The sequence below is a fragment of the Dipteris shenzhenensis genome, chromosome 15, assembly GCF_047967505.1.
Source record: "Dipteris shenzhenensis isolate YYH24624 ecotype China chromosome 15, Dip_SZ_1.0, whole genome shotgun sequence".
Lineage (NCBI taxonomy): Eukaryota > Viridiplantae > Streptophyta > Polypodiopsida > Gleicheniales > Dipteridaceae > Dipteris > Dipteris shenzhenensis.
This window is the reverse complement of record NC_141610.1, coordinates 23,181,854-23,202,636: the sequence shown is the minus strand read 5'-3', so window position 1 is coordinate 23,202,636 and position 20,783 is coordinate 23,181,854. Positions and strand designations below refer to the sequence as shown.

The following is a 20,783-nucleotide window of genomic DNA, read 5'->3' as shown; positions in this document are numbered from 1 at the left end:
CACGACGAGAAGAAAGGAGGATAACTGGAAAGGAAAAACTGTACGGAGAAAAGAAAGGACAAAGTACAGTACGAACATTCGTACAATATAGACAACATGACAGTACGGACACCTTGACAGAAAAAGTATGGACGACTTGACGTATCCGACAGAAACCATATAGTCTGACAGAAAAGTACGGACATGCCTGACAGAAAAATTACAGGCTGACAGAAAAAGTACGGACGCTGACAGAAAGCGTACGGACGGGCGTACGGCCTGACAGAGAAAAGTACGAACAGACTGACAGAAAACGTACGGAACAATACGGATCTGTACGGAGCAGAAACGGATCTACAATAGAACCTCGAAGACATCAAATGGCGGGAGAAACGAGCAGCTGCAGCGTGGGAGCACGTGGGTTGGCACAGGAACCAATAAAGGGTGCAGGAAGCCCTAAACAAAGGGCGCGCAAGGTGCTGGTTGCAAGTAGGTCTCCTCCATCGCTCCTCACTCTACTCCACACACACACACACCTTTTTTTTTTTTTGGGATAAAACCACTGTATTTTATATCAAGAAAAGTTTTACAATGAGAATAGTCTAAAGAAAAGACTATTCTTAAAATTCAAAAACAGCACACACACGCGCTTTTTTTTTTTTTGGAATCTTTGAGTCATTATATTACCAAAAAAAGCTATCCCAGAAAGGGAGAGCTATAATACATCAAGAGAAAATCTCAATGTAGGACAAATATACATCATGATCAAAGACACGAGATTGCAAGCAATCAAAAAGCGATTGCTGCAAAGAGTGTTTGAAGAAAGAGAAAGTGAAAAAAACAGGATCACCAAAGACTATGATTACGATCCTTCCAAAGAGTCTAGAGTGCCTAGTACCAAACCCAAACAAAAAAGAAATCAAACTCCTGCCTAGATGGATGTACACAAAAAAGCCAGAAGAACTTGCCAAAAGCAATGTGAGGAAACCGAGCTCTCAAAATCTGCCCAAGAAGTCCAAGAAAGCACGAGAGGAAGGACAATGCCAAAAGAGATGAGGCACAGTCTCTCTTGGAGCCAGACATCTGTGACAAATAGAGGAAGCAATATGTCGTCGTGCCAAGAGCTGTCCATGAGGAAGAACACCCAACAAAGCTCTCCACAAGAAAACCTACTGACGGAGAGGAATCTTAGAATGCCAAATTTGTCTCAAAAGTTTCCGTCACCATTCATAGGACGATTAAGATGCCAAAGTTGATTTTCCTTTTGTGAGGTAAATGGCGGAGGAAGTAGTATTTTATAAAGAGAAGAGACAATAATTTGTGCAAACTGCAGAGGACGGTATGACAAGCCCATAGAAGAAAGTGTCCAGTCTTGAAGACGATCCTATAGATGCAATGGAGGAACCGGCTGAAAAGGGTGGAGCATCAAAGTAATCTTATGCCAAAGTGGACGATAATGCATTCCAAGGCCAAATTTGGCAGCAGCCAAAGGAAAAGTAAGGGGAATTCCAGCATCATCAACAACATCCTGAACCAAACGAATCCCCTTGAGACTCAGAAAATACGAACGTTGAGGCTCCTGCAAAGCCAAAGGAAGGGCGCACACTCTAGACCAATGCATACTTTCAGCTCTAAAAGAATTGCCTTGCAAAGAATCACTGCCATGCCATTCCAAGTGAGAAAGGATATGTTTCCAATCCATTAACAAATGGGAAACCAAGGACAGCCGGGGATTTTACCTGTCACAGAACCAAAAAGAAACTCCCACTAGGAAAGCTGCCAAAGACCAAAAGTTGGAGATTCAACATGCAAGAGTAAATGACGAATCATGGCAGCCCATGGTTGAGAACCTTGTAAAAACTGCAACATGAGTTTCCCCTTATGAGCAAGAATGTGCAGATGGATATTAAGAATATTAAGACCTCCATGCATCTTTGGAGAACAAAGCTGTTGTACCGGAAGCAAACGCATGCTTTTTTTGCCATGGCGAGAACACTAGAAGATTTCCAGCACCTCAGACATAAAAGAGGCAAGATCAGCCTTGCTAGACATAATAAGAGGCAAGTAGAATTGAATATACGCCATCAGAATAGATTGCACAATTCGAAGACGAACATGCAAAGGCCAAGTTGCCAATTTCTAGTACTCCAGCTTTTTCTTGACAGCTGCCAGAATCCAATCAAATTGTTGACGAGGAGAAAGTGTCCAACTCACAGGATAGCCAAGATGACGAACCAATTGAGTTGGTGGGATGATTTCTCCAGGCCATAAAAGAGTGTACGGATTTTCGTACGGAAGAAAAAACCTGAAGAGAGAGTACTTACGAGCAGAAGCAATGTGAGAGCACGAGGGCTGGCACGGGAACCAAGAAAGGGTGCAAGAAGCCCTAAACAAAGGGCGCACAAAGTGTTGGCTGCAAGCAAGTCTCCTCCATCGCTCCTGAGGAAAAGACACACGCACACACACACACACACGCACTTTTTTTTTTTTGGATGAAATCTTTGATTGATTATATTATATGAGTAGCAACCTCAAAATAAGGTGCTACAATTACATCAACTGAAAATTTCAGTATATGCCAAAAAGACCTCATGATCTATGCAGTGGGCCTGCAAGCCATCAAAGAAAGATTGTTGCAGAGAACACCTAAAAAAGCCAAACAGAGAGAAAGTAGGATCACCAAAGACTTTAGAATTCCTATATGTCCATAAAGTCCACACACACACACCCCACAGCACACACGCGCGCACACGCACACACACATACACACACACACACACATACACACATTTTTAAGTGAAAGCTTTGATTGATTATATTACAAGAATAGTCACCTCAAAAAAGAGGCGCTAGAAAATACCTCAACTAAAGATCTCAGTATCAGCCAAATATACAACCTGATCTATTTGGCGAGTCTACAAGCAATCAAAGAAAGATTGATGTTGAGAACGCTTAAAGAAAGCAAACAAAGAAAAATTGGGATCACTAGACTTTACAATTGCGGTCTATCCATAAAGTCCAAAGTGCCCAATAGCGAGCCCAAACAAAGAAAAGATGAAACTCCGGTTGCTGTGGATGAAAACCAAAGAGCCAGAAAAATTTCCCGAAGAGAACAGTCGAGAATCTCGCTTGTAGCCTCTGTTGAAGAGAATCCAGAAACTGCCGAGAAGACGGACAATGCCAGAATAAATGAGGCACAGTCTCTTGAGAAATCAGACACCGACGACATAAAGCAGAAGCAATGTGCCTACGGGCCAGCAACTGTCCAGATGGAAAATTTCCCAAAAGCACCTGCCACAAAAGAATCTGTTGCTAAAGTGGAACCTTGTATGCTCATAGTTGTTGTAGTCTTTTCCTCCACCACTTAGCTGGCCGATGCATTCACCAAAGAGAATTACTCCTTTCTGAAACCCAAGGTTGAGGCAAAAGGATTTTGTATAATGCAGGCATAGTGATCTGAGATAGCCTCAAAGGACGAGAGGAGGACCCAAGGGAAGTCAATGTCAAATCCTCTAATCGATCCTGGAGTTCCAAAGGGGGAATTGGAACCAAAGGTGAAAGCATACAAGTGATTTTCTGCCACAAAGTACGATAATGAGAACCCAAACCATACTGTGTGGCTGCCAGAGAAAAGGGAAGCATAGAGCCATCATAATGAATAACATCAGCAACAGTATTGATCCCTTTAAAGAAAAAAAGTAAGAACAGCGAGGTTCTTGTAAAGCAAGCGGAGGCTGAAAAACTTTGGACCAGTGAATGCTTCCAGCCCGCAAAGAACTCAAAGAGTTCCCGAGCAAAGTCTACCAACCATGTTCTAAATCTTTCCCTTCTTTTGGGATCCCATTCTTCCTCTCACAATTCATTGCAAGAGAAATCGCAAAGTTTAGTGAGCAGAGGGGGGAAAAGAGGAGAAGAGAGAAGAAGAGGGAAAGGAAAGAGAGATTGGAAGAAGGGAAAGAGGGGGGGAAAGAGGAAGAAGAGGGAAAGGAAAGAGGGAAAAATAGACATATGCTCATGCTTATGTCTCCTTCTCTTATGCTCATGCATAAGCATAAGCATGAGCATATGTCTCCTCCTCTTATGCATAAGCATAAGCATAAGCATAAGAGAAGGAGACATATGCTCATGCTTATGCTTATGCATGAGCATAAGAGCATGAGCATAAAGCCTTAGAGCAAAAGTCATGAGGCAACCAAGTAAAAAGTTACATATCAAGTTGGAGGAGAATTAAACACAACATCCTCCAGCTTCAGATTATTGCTTTGTAAAAACTGATGCAGTGTAGAAACCACACCATCAATAAAAACAAGCTGTTTTTGCCATTGTGATTCTTCTTAATGTAGGCTGGCACCCGAAATTTTTGAATCACAGGGTCAAAAACCTGTTGTAACATGGGATGAAAAGAATCCAGTGAAAAGGGCACACCTGCATCCCGAACAGAAGAAGACTCTGGCACAGGCATCAGAGGCGTATGAGCTAGATCAACATCTGTATCCTCGGACGAAAGAGCTGCATCTGATAAAGTAGGACTCAGCATTTCAGCTTCACTCTGAGGATCAACCTGAGAAAATGCATGTACAGCCTCCTGTATGATCCCCTCTGCTTCGGAGCAGTAAAAGAAGGCTTATCCAGTAAAGCCTTGGCAGAAACCGGAGGAGAAGGAAGAGTAAACTTTACTGTCGAAGAAGGAGCACGAGGAGTGGTCATGGAAGCCGAAGGGCAAGCACGTGCAAAATGACCAACCTGTCGGCACTGATAACATGCTGTAGAAAAAGAGGCAAAATGCAGCCTGATGCGCATCGGATGGGCAAATCCCAAATCAAGATCCAAAGTAGAGGGCACAAGCTGCATCATATCCCATTGAATACAAAGGCGAACATCCCGGGTAGCCTGCAAGAACTCCTATCTCGGAACATGTAGGGGCCTCCCTGAAAGCGCTGCAAGAGTAGGAAGGTGCTGCTGAAGAGGCAAAGGCAATGCTTTGAGGGTAATCCAGACCGGACAGTGAGTCAGAAGAGAGGCAGAAGGATCAAAAAGCGGATCCCAGGGCATCACATAAGCAAGGAAACCTCCCATAGAATACAAAGGCGAACATCTCGGGTAGCCTGCAAGAACTCCTATCTCGAAACATGTAGGGGCCTCCCTGAAAGCGCTGCAAGAGTAGGAAGGTGCTGAAGAAGAGGCAAAGGCAATGCTTTGAGGGTAATCCAGACCGGATAGTGAGTCAGAAGAGAGGCAGATGGATCAAAAAGCGGATCCCAAGGCATCACATAAGCAAGGAAACCAGCCCCATGAATACCAGCACGATTGACAAGTCGCTCCACTACATCAGATGAAGAGCAGTGGGCATAATAAAAACCTTTGCCTAGAAAGACAAAGGAGGAAAGGCAATCCTGACCCACTGCAACTTCAGCCCAACGACGAAGTTGAGCTGCAGATAAAACCCTGCCCATAAAGTAGAGATAGACCCCAAACTGCTGAGCCTGTCGAAGACCGGAAACCAGTAGGGCAGAGTCCTACGAACAAACAAGCAGTGAACCCGATGAAGGAACATCTGTGATAGAAGCAAAACACATTTGGCGAAGAAGGTCCACCTGGAGGGAAGACGAAGGACCATCTACACACCCCACACACACACACACCTACACACACTTTTATTTTTTTGGGTGAAATCAATGATTGATTATATTATATGAAAAGCAACCTCAAAATAAGGTGCTACAATTACATCAACTGAAAATTTCAGTATATGCCAAAAAGACCTCATGATCTATGCAACGGGTCTGCAAGCAATCAAAGAAAGATTGCTACAGAGAACGCCTAAAAAAGCCAAACAGAGAGAGAGTAGGATCCCGAAAGACTTTAGAATTCCTATATGTCCATAAAGTCCATAGTGCCCAGTAGCGAACCCAAACGAAGAAAAGATGAAACTCCAGTTTGAATGGATGAAACCCAAATAGCCAAAAGAACTTCCCAAACGAAACAGATGGAAATCTTGCTCGCAGGCGCTGTCGAAGCAGATCAAAAAACTCACGAGAGCATGGACAATGCCAAAACAAGCGAGGCACAGACTTCGAAGAGGCAGAACATTTGTGGCAAAGTACAGAAGCAATGTGTCGATGAGCTAATAGTTGTCTAGATGGAAACACTCCCCAAAGAACTCGCCAAAAGAAAACATGTTGCCGAAGCGGTACTTTTAAGGCCCAAAGTTGTTGTTATCTTTTCCTCCACCACTTGGCTGGGCGATGCATTCGCCAAACAGAATCACCTCTCTTTGAAACCCAAGGTTGAGGCAAAAGGATTTTATACAATGCAGGGACAGTAATCTGAGATAGCCTCAAAGGACGAGAAGAGGACCTTGGAGAAGTCAAAGTCCAATCTTCCAACCGGTCCTGGAGTTCCAAAGGAGGAATCGGAACAAAAGACGAAAGAATAGAAGTAATTTGTCGCCACAAAGGACAATAATGAGACCCCAATCCATATGTAGTGGCTACTAGAGAAAAGGGGAGCACAGTACCAGCATCATCTATAACATCAACAACAGAGGTGATGCCTTTAAACGAGACAAAGTAGGAACATCGAGGTTCCTGTAAAGACAAGGGAGGCTGAAAGACTTTCAACCAGTGAATGCTTTCAACTCTCAAAGAATTCCCAAGCAAAGTTTGCCGTCCATTCCATTCCAGATGAGAAAGAACATGCTTCCAGTCAAGAAGCAAGCAGGAGACAAAAGGGCAGCCAGGCAAAGTGCCATCAGTGTAGCCAAAAAAGAAATCCCAGTGATCGAGTTGCCAATGACCAAACGCAGAAATACTGATATGAGTTACCAGAGTCCTAATCATAAGAACCCAACCAGAGTCCTAATCATAAGAACCCAAGGCTGATCACCTTGCAGAAATTGCAGCAACATTTTCCCCCTGTGGGCAAGAATATGCACATGAATATCCGTGATGTTCAATCCACCATGCATCTTGGGAGAACAAATGTTATGCATCGAAAGCAACCTGAGACTGTTTTTGCCATGTTTGGATTGCCAGAAGATTTCCTTAAAGACAGACATAAAACATGTAAGATATGCCTTAGTGAACATGATCGATGGCAAGTAAAATTGAATACATGCCACAAGGATGGATTGCACTATTCGAAGACGAACATGCAAAGACCAGGTTGCCAGTTTCCCATACTCAAGCTTTTTCCGAAGCTTAGCCAAAACCCAATTATGCCAGTCTTTGGAATGGAAAGGGAGCAGCTTAGACTTCTGAAAATTAACATGAAGACCAGCTGCCAAACCATAAACAGAGAGGGCTTGCATCAAGGCACCAAGATCATGGGGCGTATTCTTCGGGGTAAAGAAAGAATCATCAACATAAGCTTGAGCAATCATGCTGCGATTAGCATCCAACAATTCCAAGCCATGCAGTGATCCTGTAGCCACAACATGATCAATATATTGTAGCATAGGATGAGTAGCAATGGCATACAGTATAGCACTGTGAGGGCATCCTTGGCAGCCGAACAACGAAGAGTCTACTCTTCAGAGATATCCCCAAAAAGAATGCAAGCCGCATTGCTATCTCTGTAAAGCCAGTAAATAACTTGCTGCATTTTTTGTCCAAACCCCAAAGCTCGCATAGTTTGCGAGATGAAATCCCATTGAACTATGTCAAAGGCTTTTGCGAGATGAAATCCCATTGAACTATCTACTTGCAAGAGTAGAACATCCTACTGCGTGTATTTGGGATATTCAATCCCAATATAAGCATTGGCTATGTTATTTGTGATATGGCGACATGGAACAAAGCCATATTGGGAGGGATGCAACCCATCATGCAAATAACCTTTAATCCGATCAACCACCATTTTGGCAATGATCTTATAAATGACTGGCATGAGCGTGATTGGTCTCAAATCACCAAGTGAATCACGTAGCTGCTTTGTTGGAATCAGCTTGAGAAGACCCTTTTTCCATGACACAGGCATCTGCTGATTTTGCCATGCTGTATTTACCAGCAAGGTGAATTTAAGAAGATCCCAAAATGTAAGAAAGAATTCAGCTATGAGACCATTCCATCCTGGAGATTTCCATCTGCCACAGGATCTCAGTGCATTAAACAATTCCCTTTCAATGAAGGGATGTTCAAGTTCCAAAGCCTGAGCATCAGACAGAATTGGATGAATATGCTGCAAAAGAAGTTGATGTGCAGACACGACCCGAGAAGGAGGAGTATCCACATGCCCAAAATGAGTGGAGAAGTGTTGCATACATAAATCAGCAAGCTCTGAACGAGATGTTGACCAAGAGCCCTCAGGCATCCGGATCTGACAGATATTGGCAGCCTGTCTTTTGTAGTATAAATTTTTTAAAAATTGCTTGGAAGAGTAGCCTTTATCCAAAAATGCCGGTTGTCTGGATTGAGTTTCCCATTTAGCAAGCTTTCTATGATCATTGGATTAAAGAGAGAATTGAGCTTGACATAAGAGCATGTTTTCCTCTGAAGACAAAAGGCGAAGATGGGCAAGCTCAGTCAAACTCTGACAAGGTTGCATGTGCTACAGTCTCCCTTGTGGCTTGCATATATGATTTTCCATAATCTTGAATAACTGCTTGCATCCGAGCAACAAAAACCTTCCAAACATTATCCAAACCAATGTGTATCTGACGAGAGAGAGGCTGAGCAGCATTAGAGACCAAGGCTTTAAAGTGAGCATGCTCCAGATAACTATTATTAATCAACAAAAGCCTTCGGCAAGGCAATCTGTCAGTGGGAAATTCATTTAAGGAAAGCCTCAACAAAAGAGGTGTTAGAATTATTATTATATTCTAGTAGTGACCAATGTAATGTAATAAGTAGGTTAGGGGCACTTTTTCCTTTTTAGAGGTTTTTTCTCCTAACCACAGTTAGTTCACTAACTACGGTTAGTGAAGGATAAGGTTTTGTCACTTAGACAAAACCTTTCCCTCTCCTTGTATTTTTCACTTCATCTATTGCAACTTACGTTCAGTACTCTCTTGCTCTCTCTCTTTTCCTTCATTTGGTATCAGAGCAAACCATCCTTCTGTCCTAGCTCCTTGCTCCCAGCTCCTAACTCCCTACTCCTAGCCCGTACATCCATGCAGCGGCCGTCCCTACAAATAGTACGAATTATGTACTTGCTTACGATGCCATCAGATCGTTCGTACACTTGCAGCTGTCCGTACCGCGTGGAGGCATCCATACACTAGCACCTGCATCAACATTCTGCCGTACTCTGTGGAGGCGTCCATACAGTGCCATACCGCGCATCAAGTCCGTACACCCGTACAGCCCCGTCGCCATTCCGTACATGCAGCTCCCATGAACATACCGTACAGCACCGCCGTCCGTACAAATATGAATTTCGTACCTAACAACAACGTACACACGTGCTAGTTTTCGTACTGCATTTAGTGCAGTTTGCCCGTACAAATCCGTACCTGCAACGTCGCCATCCGTACATTGTTGGGCCGTACTGTTCTGTACACATGCTGTCTGTGCACCATACAGGTATCCATACACTGTACATCTCCTGCATTTTGTACATTTGCAGGAGTCCGTACTTCCTTCGGTGCATTTGCAGGTCTTTCAAACAGGTGGTCTTTCCCAGGCATTTCTTCCCAGAACAATTGTTTGGCTGTAAAATTTAGGGCATTTTGCATTGCAAAGGTCATTGGTCTTTTGCAGGTATCTCTGTTTGTAGAGAAATTGGAACCTCTGAATCATTTGCAGGCACATTGCAAGTTTGGGGCTTTTGTCCATTTTTTGGCACACATTGCAAGCAAATTGCAAAGATTGTCCAAGAATTTGGGGCTTTTGTAGGAGATACTATTTGGGTGAAATTTGGCTCAATTTCAGCTCAAAATTTGGGGCTTTTAGTTTTGCACTGCAATTTCTTGCATCTTTGGGGCTTTCAAGCAATTTGCCCTCTTGTGAATGCAATTTCCCTGAAGAAATTGGGGCTTTTGGCATTCTGATGCAATTTGGCAGTGTACAAGCATTTTGGTAGTGTTGCACACAATTTTGGACTCATTTTGAGTGACATTGCAGACATTGGCAAAATTTGCAGTGTTTTTTGGCAGTTTTGGAGAGCATTTGCAGGATAGTTGAAGTGCACTCTGAGCCCTTGACAGGCTGTGGCAATATTTGTCACTGTGGGCAGATTTTTTCTTTGCAGATTTTACTCGTGCATTTTATATCCCAGGAAGGGATTTCACTTGGTATGTCTGCTGCAATTTTTGAGATTATCCAGTGAAAATGGCTTAGAACAACTCCAATGAGGTGTTCGGGGTTCTCACACAGGAGGATAAGTTAAATGGCACCAACTACTCCTTGTGGAGTTTCATGGTTCGCAATATCTTGGTTGGCATACATCTTTGGGATTATGTCAATGGAGATGAAGCAAGACCAGATACAGCGACTACACCTGTGACTCCTACAGTTGGAGGCACGGGTAGAGGTACAAATGCAGCACAAGTGGTTGGAGCAGCCGCTCTAGGGGCTCCCACAGCAGAGCAAAAAAGATGGGACTTTAGAGATGCACAAGCTCTTTCAGTAATTTCTCTTTCTGTCAACAGGTTCATTATACCTCATATTCGGTCATGCAAGACATCTATGGCAGCTTGGGAGATACTAGAGAGTATGTTTGCAGCAAGAAATGATGCCAGGGTTTCCTTTCTGAAGCGAGAACTTTACCATACACATATGGAGGAGGGAGATTCCATGAATTCTCACCTCACAAAGCTTCAAGACCTCAGGGGACAATTGCTGAATATTGATGAAGTCATTCCGGATTCAGAGATGATCACCACCACTCTGAACTCTCTTCCCGAGTCCTATCTCGGATTCCACACCTCGCTGAATTTGTCATTGAGGGGGGGCAGCAATCCTCTCTCCTTTCACGAGTTGGTAGGACTTCTGTTGCAGGAGGAACAAACTCGCAGAAATATGTCAACCCGGGCTGGCGAGCATGCTATGCTCTTCAAGCTCAAGCCCAAGGGTAAAGGGCAGCAAAAGCCACATGCCAATCAGCCCACACATCAGCATAAAGCTGATTCTGGAAAGCCTTCTTATAAGGCAAAGGGTGATACAAATAAGCAGAAAAAGAAGGGCATCTGTCATTATTGCAAGAAGCCAAGTCATATATTGCAGAGTGCAAGAAGCGCATAGCCAAAGAGAAGAAAAGGGATTCCGGTATGGCTGTCTCAACACAAACTTTGCGTATAGCATCTTTGCAAAGTATAGGGGAATATCAGAGCGGCATTTCTTTGCAAAAATCATCTCCTAGATGGTGGCTGCAATCTCTTTCATGGCCTGGTTATAACACCGCAAAATGGGCCATCGTCCGTAGTTAGCGACAACTTTGCTCGAATCCCATATAGCCACTAAATCGTTATTCGAGACGAAGGCCTTTACAGCCAACCACTTCATGCCATTAAGGTTGTGGAAACGACTGGCAACGGCAATTTCCTTTGTTTTCTCCTTCCTAGGCAATTGCGTGGTGGCGTCAGCCATGTCCATCATGAACTTCATCGCTTGACTACACCGTGTGCATTCATCTTGGGCTTGCTACTCGACCTATATGAATGGTCCAGAGGGTGTTCTTGATGATGATGCTATTGTTTTGATGAAATGCTAAACCTAATAGCAAAGCTACGCATTGAACAATAATCCATCTACCATGGCGATCATTGAGAGCCACAACAGGTTGAAGGTCGTGATTTACCAAAAAAGCCATACCAGAAAAGGAGTGCTCTCCAACATAGAAGATATCATAACCAGCAAAATGGCCTATCTGACCAGCATACATATGCTGATTATGCTCTTGCAAAGCAACTATATCAGGCTGCAATTGACTGATATACATCCAGACCAGTTTCCATTTGCGACCATCACACATTCCCTTTACATTGAGAGTAACACACTTCAGATGATCAAGCATATTTACAGTTATGGGACAGGTATGTACAGCAACTAACGGGCTGTCTACGTCTGCATTTCCACCTCAATGTCCGGTGCCTTGAGATGAAGCATCAGCTTGAGGAGAGGACAAAGTGCAGCAACTTCTTCTTCAAGAAACAGATTTGCAGTCACAGCAGCCCAGGTAAAGCCAACACCAGAGTTTTCAGCAGGTGTTTTCCCATGAGAGGATGCACCACTCCAAGTCTGAGAAGACAAAGGTCACCTGGAGGAGATCACTTTGCGAGGAGTTTGCCATCCATGAGTCAAAAAAATTTCCCCCCCCTTCCCCTGAGGTGGAGAGGACAAAGGCACAGGAAAAGAAGCATTACCATTTGAGACAGCTGGGGCTTTGCCTTTGTCTTGAACAGAGAAAAACTGTTTGACCCTTTGTTTTTTACCACAGAAGAGGTATTTGCATTCTTATTCAAAGGCTGAACCATTTCACCTTACACTGACATCCGTGGAGCTCAGGAAGGACATTGTGAAGCCATGTGCCCAAATTGCTTGCATTCAAAGCAAGCACCTACAAACAGCCCCCACTTGAGCTTATAAAAGGCACTCCCCATGGAAACATTATTCACGATAACCGAATATGAAGCTGGAGTGGGATGATCCGTATCCCACAAAATGCAGAAGCGATTCGAATTTCCATTGGGTCGCGGTGGACATACCACCTTATCGAGGGAAGCTGCAATTTTACGTAAAAGAGAAGACAAGCATTGAGGAAAATCCACAACTTCTACCCAAATAGGGCAACAATGCCAAATCAATGCCTGATAATCCCGGGTGGGAGACCAGGGCAAGACATGGATCATCTGTTGGCCATAAAAGAGAGGAGAGTGCTCCAGTGAAACCTGACGGTGCTCCTCATCAGCCATGATGATCTCAAAAAAGCCCCTCGCTGCATAATGAACTTTTTTGACATAAGAACCACCCAGGGTTCGAGTCAACCAATTCCCAACATCTGCTGCAGCCACACCTACACACACACACACACACACACAACCCACAGTATCCTGATTAGACATCTGCTCCAATAGACCTAGCTTGTGTTTCTCTACGTTACGTATAGGATAACCACACACACACACCCACACTTTTTTTTGGGGTGAAATCTTATATTTCTATGTGGGGAACCCCAAAAGAGGTAAAAACCCAACAATAAGTACACAGGAAAAATTTACAAGTAAATCCTCAGAGCAAAAGGCATGAGGCAGCCAAGTAAAAAGTTACATATCAAGCTAAAGGAGGATCAAACACAACATCCTCCAGCTTCAAATTATTGCTTTGTAAAAACTGATGCAGTGTAGAAACCACACCATCAATAAAAACAAGTTGTTTTTTGCGCTTGTGATTCTTCTTAATATAGCCACGCACCCAAAATTTTTGAATCACAGGGTCAAAAACCTGTCGTAACATGGGATGAAAAGAATCCAGTAAAAATTGCACATCTGCATCTTGAATAGAAGAAGACTCTGGCATAGGCATCAGAGGCAAAGGAGCTAGATCAACATGTGTATCCTCCGATTTTCAACTTCACTCGGAGGATCAACCTGAGAAAGAGCATGTGTAGCATCTTGTATGATTCCCTCTACAAGGGGCACATCCATATCCTCATAGATAATCCCACACCGGCTTCTTATTCAGTTACTATCAATAATGTTTCCATGGGCAGTGCTTTTTACAAGCTGAAATGGGGGCTGTTTGCAGGTGCTTGCTTTGAATGCAAGCAATTTGGACATATGGCTTCACAATGCCTTTCCGAGCTCCCAGAATGCCAGTACAAGCTGAAATGGTTCCGCCTCAGAATAGGAATGCAAATGCCCCTTCGGTAGTCAAAACCAAAGGGATAAAACAGTTTTTTGATGTTCAAGACAAAGGTAAAGCCCCAGCTGTCTCGAATGCTACTGCTCCTCTTCCTATGCTTCCTATGCCCTCGGCCTCTCCGTCTCAGGTGAAGGGTAAAAATTTGGATGAAGGATGGCAAACTCCTCGCAAAGTTCTCTCTCCTAGGAAACCTCTGCCATCCAAGCCTTAGAATGGTGCATCTTCACAGACCAAGACACCAGCTGAAAACTCTAGCATTGGTTTGACTTGGGCTGCGGTCACTGCCAATCGTACCCTCTTCCCAGAAGAGGATGTTGCTGCTCTCTTGTCTTCCCCTCGGGCTGATTCCTCTTCTCAAGGCAGAGGTCCAAATATTGAGGTGGAGATGCAGACGTAGTCAGTTTGTTTATTGCTGTATATAACTGTCCCATAGCTGTAAATATGTTTGACCACATCAAATGTGTTACACTCAATGTGCAGGGTTTGTGTGATCGTAGAAAATGGAAACTTGTGTGGATGTATATCAGACAATTGCAGCCAGACATAATGCCTTTGCAGGAACATAATCAGCACATGTATGCTGGTCACACAGGACATTTTGCTGGTTATGACATTTTCTATGTTGGACAGCACTCTTTCTCTGGAGTGGCTTTTTTGGTGAGGCATGATCTTCAGCCCGTTGTGGCTCTCAATGATCACCATGGTAGATGGATTATTATGCAATGCCAGTTTCAAGGAGAAAAAATTGAATTTGCATCGGTTTATGTCCCTCAATCTTCCAATGGTCGAGCTTTGATTTGGGATGCCATGCATAATTATCCGTGGAGACACTATGCATTCATCTGTGGTGATTTCAACAATGCTCCGCAACCGGGAGATAATACTTCGGGCCACACTCATATGTTAACTTCTGAACAGCAGGCATGGTCTGACTTTTTGGTTCAGCTGTGTTTGGTGGATCTCTGGAAGGAATTACAGTCCACACTCCCGGGCTATACCTTTCAACACAATGCTCAATCTTCTTATCAGGCACACCTAGATAGATGTATCAGGTTGATCCGCAACATTGCGATGCCTTTACTTGTCAACTTTGGGTTGATCATGCCATCACGTATTCTAATCATGCTCCTCTTTGATTGAGGCTCTCCATGCATGACTTTCCGGAGGACAAATTGCCTTGCAGAAGACTTATGCTGGTGAAAAACAGTTATCTAGAACATGCTGATTTTAAAGCTATGGTTTCTGAAGCCATTCAGCCTCTCTCTTCTCAGATGCTCTTTGATCTGGATTATGCATGGCAAGCCTTTGTTGCTCAAATGCATGTAATTCGGGACCATGGTAAATCATTTATGTGAGCAACACGACAAACTATTGTGCATGCTAAACTCACTTGCCAGACTCTGACTAAGCTCAATCACCTTCGGCCTTTGTATTCTGATGAAAGCATGCAATTATGTCAGGCCAAATTCTGTCTCCAATCAAATGATCGAAGGTGAACATGATCATGGGCAAATAGAATTGAATATATACAATAAGTATGGACTGCACTATTCGGAGGCGAACATGTAAAGGCCAGGTTGCCAATTTGCAATATTCAAGCTTTTTTCGGAGCTTGATTAAAATCCAATTAATTTGCTGTCGACAAGTCCGTCCCAAGCCCAAAGGATAACCAAGGTAACGAACCAACTGGGTGGGTGGGATGATCTCCCCTGGCCATAAGAGAGTGTGCCAGTCTTGAAGTTGCAATGGGAGCAGCTTAGACTTTTGAAAGTTAACATGAAGGCCAGCTGCCAAACCATAAACTTAAAGAGCTTGCATCAAAGCCGAAAGATCAGGCGGAGTATTCTTTGGAGTAAAGAAAGAATCATCAGCATAAGCCTGAGCAATCATGCTGCGGTTTTCATCCAGTTCCAAACCATGGAGAGAATCTGTAGCCACTAGATGATCAATGTATTGCAGCATAGGATGAGTAGCAATAGCATAGAGTAAGGCACTAAGGGGACAGCCCTGACGAATTGAACTATGAAGAGTCCATTCTTCCGAGATGTCTCGAGAAAGAATGTAAGCAGCATTGCTATCCCTGTAGAGCCAATAAATAACTTGCTGCATTTTTATTCCAAAGCCCAAGGATCACATTGTTTGCGAGATGAACTCCCATTGAACTGTGTCAAAAGCTTTGGCAATGTCAATTTGTAAGAGTCAAACATCCTGTTGTGTGTACTTGGCATATCCAATCCCAACATAAGTATTGACAATATTGTCCATGATGTGCCTATGAGGAACGAAGCCATATTGAGAATGATGCAACCCATCATGCAGATAGCCTTTGATATGGTCAACAAGCATTTTAGCATTTTAGCCTTTGATACGGTCAACAAGCATTTTAGCTATGACTGGCATAAGCGTGATTGGTCTCCAATTAGTGATAAATTCAGAAATCTTCTTCTTAGGAAGGAGCTTTACTAGTCCTTTTTTCCATGACAGGGGCATTTGCTGATTTTCCCAAGCTGAATTAGCCATTTGCAAGAGAGGGGATTTGAGGCTATCCCAAAAAGCAAGAAAGAATTCAACAGTGAGGCCATCCCATCCTGGAGATGTCCATCTACCACAGGATTTAATTGTATCAGACAGTTCTTGTTCGGTGAAGGGGAGTTCCAGCTCCAAAGCCTGAGCTTGAGAAAGAATTGGATGGACTAGTTGTAAAAGAAGTTGACGTGCATAAAAAATCTCAGGAGAAGGAAAGTCCACATGCCCAAAATGGGAAGAGAAGCGCTGCACACAAAAATCAGCAAGTTCAGAGCGAGATGATGACCAAGAACCATGAGGCATCCGGGCCTGACAAATGTTTGGAGCTTGTCGTTTGTAATGCAAACTTTTGAAAAATTGCATCGAAGAGCAGCCTTTATCCAAAAAAGCCCTTTGTCGAGATCAGGTTTTCCATAGTGTAGGAAGCAAGATCAATACCTTGTTGTCTACTCCGCACTCTTGAGGATAGCAAGCTTTCAACACCACTTCCCTTTCATACACAGAGTGGTACTAGAGACACTGACAATGCCCATTACAGTGAGTCTATGTCAGTCAGTAGCATACTTGAGGCAGATGAACCGAACAATTTTCATGGTGCACAAGATTGTGCATTGGACGCAGGCAATGCAACCGGAGATTGATTCTATTAAGAAAAACCACACTTGGGAGTTGGTGGACTTGCCTATCGGCAAGAAGGCAATTCGCACGAAGTGGGTGTACAAGCTCAAAAGAAAATCAAATGGTTTCATAGACGGGTACAAAGTTCTCATCTCGTGGCAAAGGGCCATGCACAGCAAAGGCATAGATTATGATGAAACCTTTGCCCCCACTTCTCGTATGACCACTGTTAGTTGTGTGATTGCATTGACCACATTTCATGGATGGAAGATCCATCAGCTGGACATCAAAACTCCATTCTTGAATGGGGACCTTCAAGAGGAGGTCTATGTTTCTCAGCCCATTGGATTTGTGGAACCTAGCAAGGAAGAAAGGCCTTGTATAGTTTGAAGCAAGCTCCTCAAGCTTGGTATGCAAAGATAGATGCCTTTTCGACCAGCCAGGGATTCTAGAATAGTCCATATGAGAGCACCCTCTATGTCAAGAAGGAAGGGGGAGATTTGCTCATCATTGTTCTCTTTGTCGATGACATGCTGCTCATTGGTACTAATGCTGAAAATTTGCAAGTATTAAGGTTGAACTACAGCAGACATTTGAGATGGCACATTTGGGGTTGCTTCAGTACTATTTGGGCATTCACTTTATACAAGATGATAGAGGTATTCGGCTGTTCAGTCCAAATATATTGGTAAGCTCCTGGAAAGGTTCAGATATAAACTGAAGTCAGTTCATGCATCAGCCAAGGGTAGAAATGTCAAAAAGTTCAGTAACTTGCAAGCACACAATTGCTTTGTCACATATTGGCACACCAAATATGGCAGTCTGCACTGCCGTTTGTGAAGCCACTTGCCCAATGCATCCACTCTGAAAGTACGGCTCAGTTTTGTGATGACAAAAGGTGTATATGCCTGCAAATAATCGAGTTTTTCATGCCAAAACCAAACAAAAAGTGCATTTCCATTTTCTCAAGCAAAAGATGCCAGCAGGAACACAAACCAGTTGGGAGAAATTTGAGTAGTGCAGGGTTATTTAAGCTTAGTCTCCAGGACATAAAACTATGCATTAAGAGAGTTAAAAGCTAATGCTTGGCTTTTTTGCGCTTTTGATGCCGTTTTGAAACCACCTAGTGCTTGCTTATATATTTCAGCAGCAGCTAAGCTTGATTAGGATGCTCGTCATTGTAATGGAGCAATAAAAAAGTTAGGCCTGACAGGTGTCATTTAGGGTTTCGAAACCTAATTTAGTCTAGATAGGTCTAGGCTTGTTGAGTTGTGTGTAAATCTGAATAATTGACTGATGGAAGATCTGGTCAAATCAAGAGTGGTAGACACCCCCAAAATAGGATCCAGAGTCCAAAGAACCACCAGTTGATATGGGCTAGACCCTTGCGGCACTGTCATAAATATGACAAGTAAAAATGATGAGCTTGTCCCCTAAATGATTATAATCACCCACAGTAGTCTTTTTCAACCTAGAAAAGGATCAAAACTTAACTTTACAAATTCAAGAGCATTGAGAGGACTTCCCCTTGATTCATGATTGTCAAAGTGAGTTGGAAGAAATACAAGAGCAGTTAACTGGTGAAACCACTCGATACAGTCCACTCATTGAAAGAATTCCAAAACTCAAACAATGGCCAAAAGAGGCCAAAGATACGAATAAGAGATGGTGTCAACGTTAATTTTATACAGCAGCATGAAAAAGACTAATGTCCTCATGTACCTGGCTCAATGATCAAGGCAGCAATACATGTGCAAGCATCTTTCCAAGATGAGAGTTTTCCCAGGATAAAATTCCTGTAGATATTCGCCAGCTGAGATTCTCCCCGTTGCTCATGAAATAGATCATCCCTTGAGGTATAGTTCAAGTCGGCTTCAGTTTAAAGAATGCCACAAACCCCAAAACAAACTCAGTTAAAGTGCCTTATCAACAGAGCATGCAAGCACTTCATCGATGCTGTACCTGGAACAACTTACCACTGCCAAAAAACCCTATATCGTGTATTTTATAACAATCAGGTACATGGATGCACCACTGACGATTGTGCATATAAATGCAGGGTGGGTCTAGAAATAAACCCCTTCCCGAGTACCTGCCGAAACAGGAGATAATGGAAAACTTATAGCCTGACCTGACCCTATATAAATTGAAGAATATTGCTTCTGTATAAACGGCACAACTGCAGTGCACACTGGGATAGGAATCTTACCATGGCTGCTGAAGAAATCCAGTGTAGGCAGATGGAGCTTGTGCATCTTGTGCACCCAAAGTATCTCCATGGTAAGAACCTTTTAGCGCCAGCACCTGAACAAGTACAGGGTTGCAGTTTCTATCAAAGCTACAAGAAGATAGGACATCCAGTCGAGGGTTTCCTCTTCTCTGAATGAGGCTATATCACAAGACAATCAGATTCTTCCACTTTAACCCTCACACTGCCATTTCAAAGTACATCGGATACACAATGGGCAGTTTCCTTGGCATTCCGACCAACAAACTATGCAACAAGAGCAACAACAATAAGATTTTTGTGAGCTTGAGAGGCTAGATAAGAAAATTTTGCACCAAATACCGTCCGAATCAAGGTCTGAATGGATTCAACACTCACATAAATGACAGGTACTCTACTCTCTACGAGTGAAAACAGACTCAAGAAAGCATTTCTTTTTTGGGACCTGTCTTGGGAAGTATTAACTTAAACCATATGTTACAGAAGGCAAACAGAAGTTCTCAAACACTGTACTATAAATGTGTATGTCTTTGTAGATATACCTTCAAACTATACTTTTTATCGTTAGCTACAATGTCTGAAGTAAACTTGCTCAGAAGATTTTTATCATTGATATATTTTCGAAAGGCCATCTTTAAAGCAATCTCAATTGCAGTGGATCCATTGTCAGAATAATAAACTCTGTCTGCCCAACCTGCTTTGAATAACAACCACCACCACCACCAGTAAAAACGTTTATATGAGTCAAATATACACTTATACTGATCCCACAAAGGTCAAATTTGTGAGGCAAGAGAAATAAAAGATACAGGGGAGCAAGTATAAAATGTCATAAAATTGTTTGAAAAACTGATACTAACATAAATTTGTTGAATTTTGATTTCCTGCAAAGCGATATGCAAGACAAACTATACATATGCACCTCAGTATCCCAATTGACCATGTAGCGCACTGCTAGTAGTGCAAAATAAAATGCGGCAAAACACTACCATTGAATGGCATTATCTATTTGAAGATCCTTATTGTTCTTCAAACTTTGCTAATCAGTTTGGTCTTAGATATAAAGAAACATGCCAAACAAAAGTTGCTGCAGTATGACAATGATCATGGGCCATCTCCACTTGGATTTATACCTGAAGATATTCACCTTTCTTTTTTTTTGCAAAAAAAAAGACTTTCATTAAGTACGACAATGATCATGGGCCATCTCCACTTGGATTTATACCCGAAGATATTCACCTTTCTTTTTTTTTGCAAAAAAAAAGACTTTCATTAAGTATGAATCAAACCTGCAAGAGCAAGCTCAAGGCGGAAATACATCATGCAATGCATGACAAAAAACTCCTCAAAAAGAGGTACAAAATAACCAAGGTTGAGGATGAAAATGCCACCTCAATCCTGTGGAAGTCACAGAGAAGAAGGGGAAGCCCAGATGATCCCTACATACTCGTCCAAATGGCCATCAGTGTATGCATAGTGTCTGCCCATATACTCGACAAAGTGTGGGAGGTGTGAACTTGGGATCCATCCAAAACCTCTGTGCATCTAGCTCTCCAAATATATCACGCTGATATGCTTGCCAATATCTCCCAAGAAGAGTCCACCGAGGCATGAACAACCCTGAAGGGTAAGAC

General features: G+C 42.9%; 1 protein-coding gene across 1 annotated transcript in view; it reads right to left on the bottom strand.

Moving 5' to 3' along the window:
- The window catches only part of BIO1 (adenosylmethionine-8-amino-7-oxononanoate transaminase), a 146,055-nt gene that overhangs the window by 62,142 nt on the left and 63,130 nt on the right, over positions 1–20,783 (bottom strand). Inside the window, exons 6-9 of the mRNA XM_087386250.1 lie at positions 19,692–19,843; positions 19,132–19,226; positions 18,899–19,014; positions 18,645–18,794 (exon numbers count right to left, since the gene is read on the bottom strand). Of these exons, the coding sequence (XP_087242376.1) occupies positions 18,645–18,794; positions 18,899–19,014; positions 19,132–19,226; positions 19,692–19,843 (513 nt within the window). The remainder of the gene's footprint in view (positions 1–18,644; positions 18,795–18,898; positions 19,015–19,131; positions 19,227–19,691; positions 19,844–20,783) is intronic.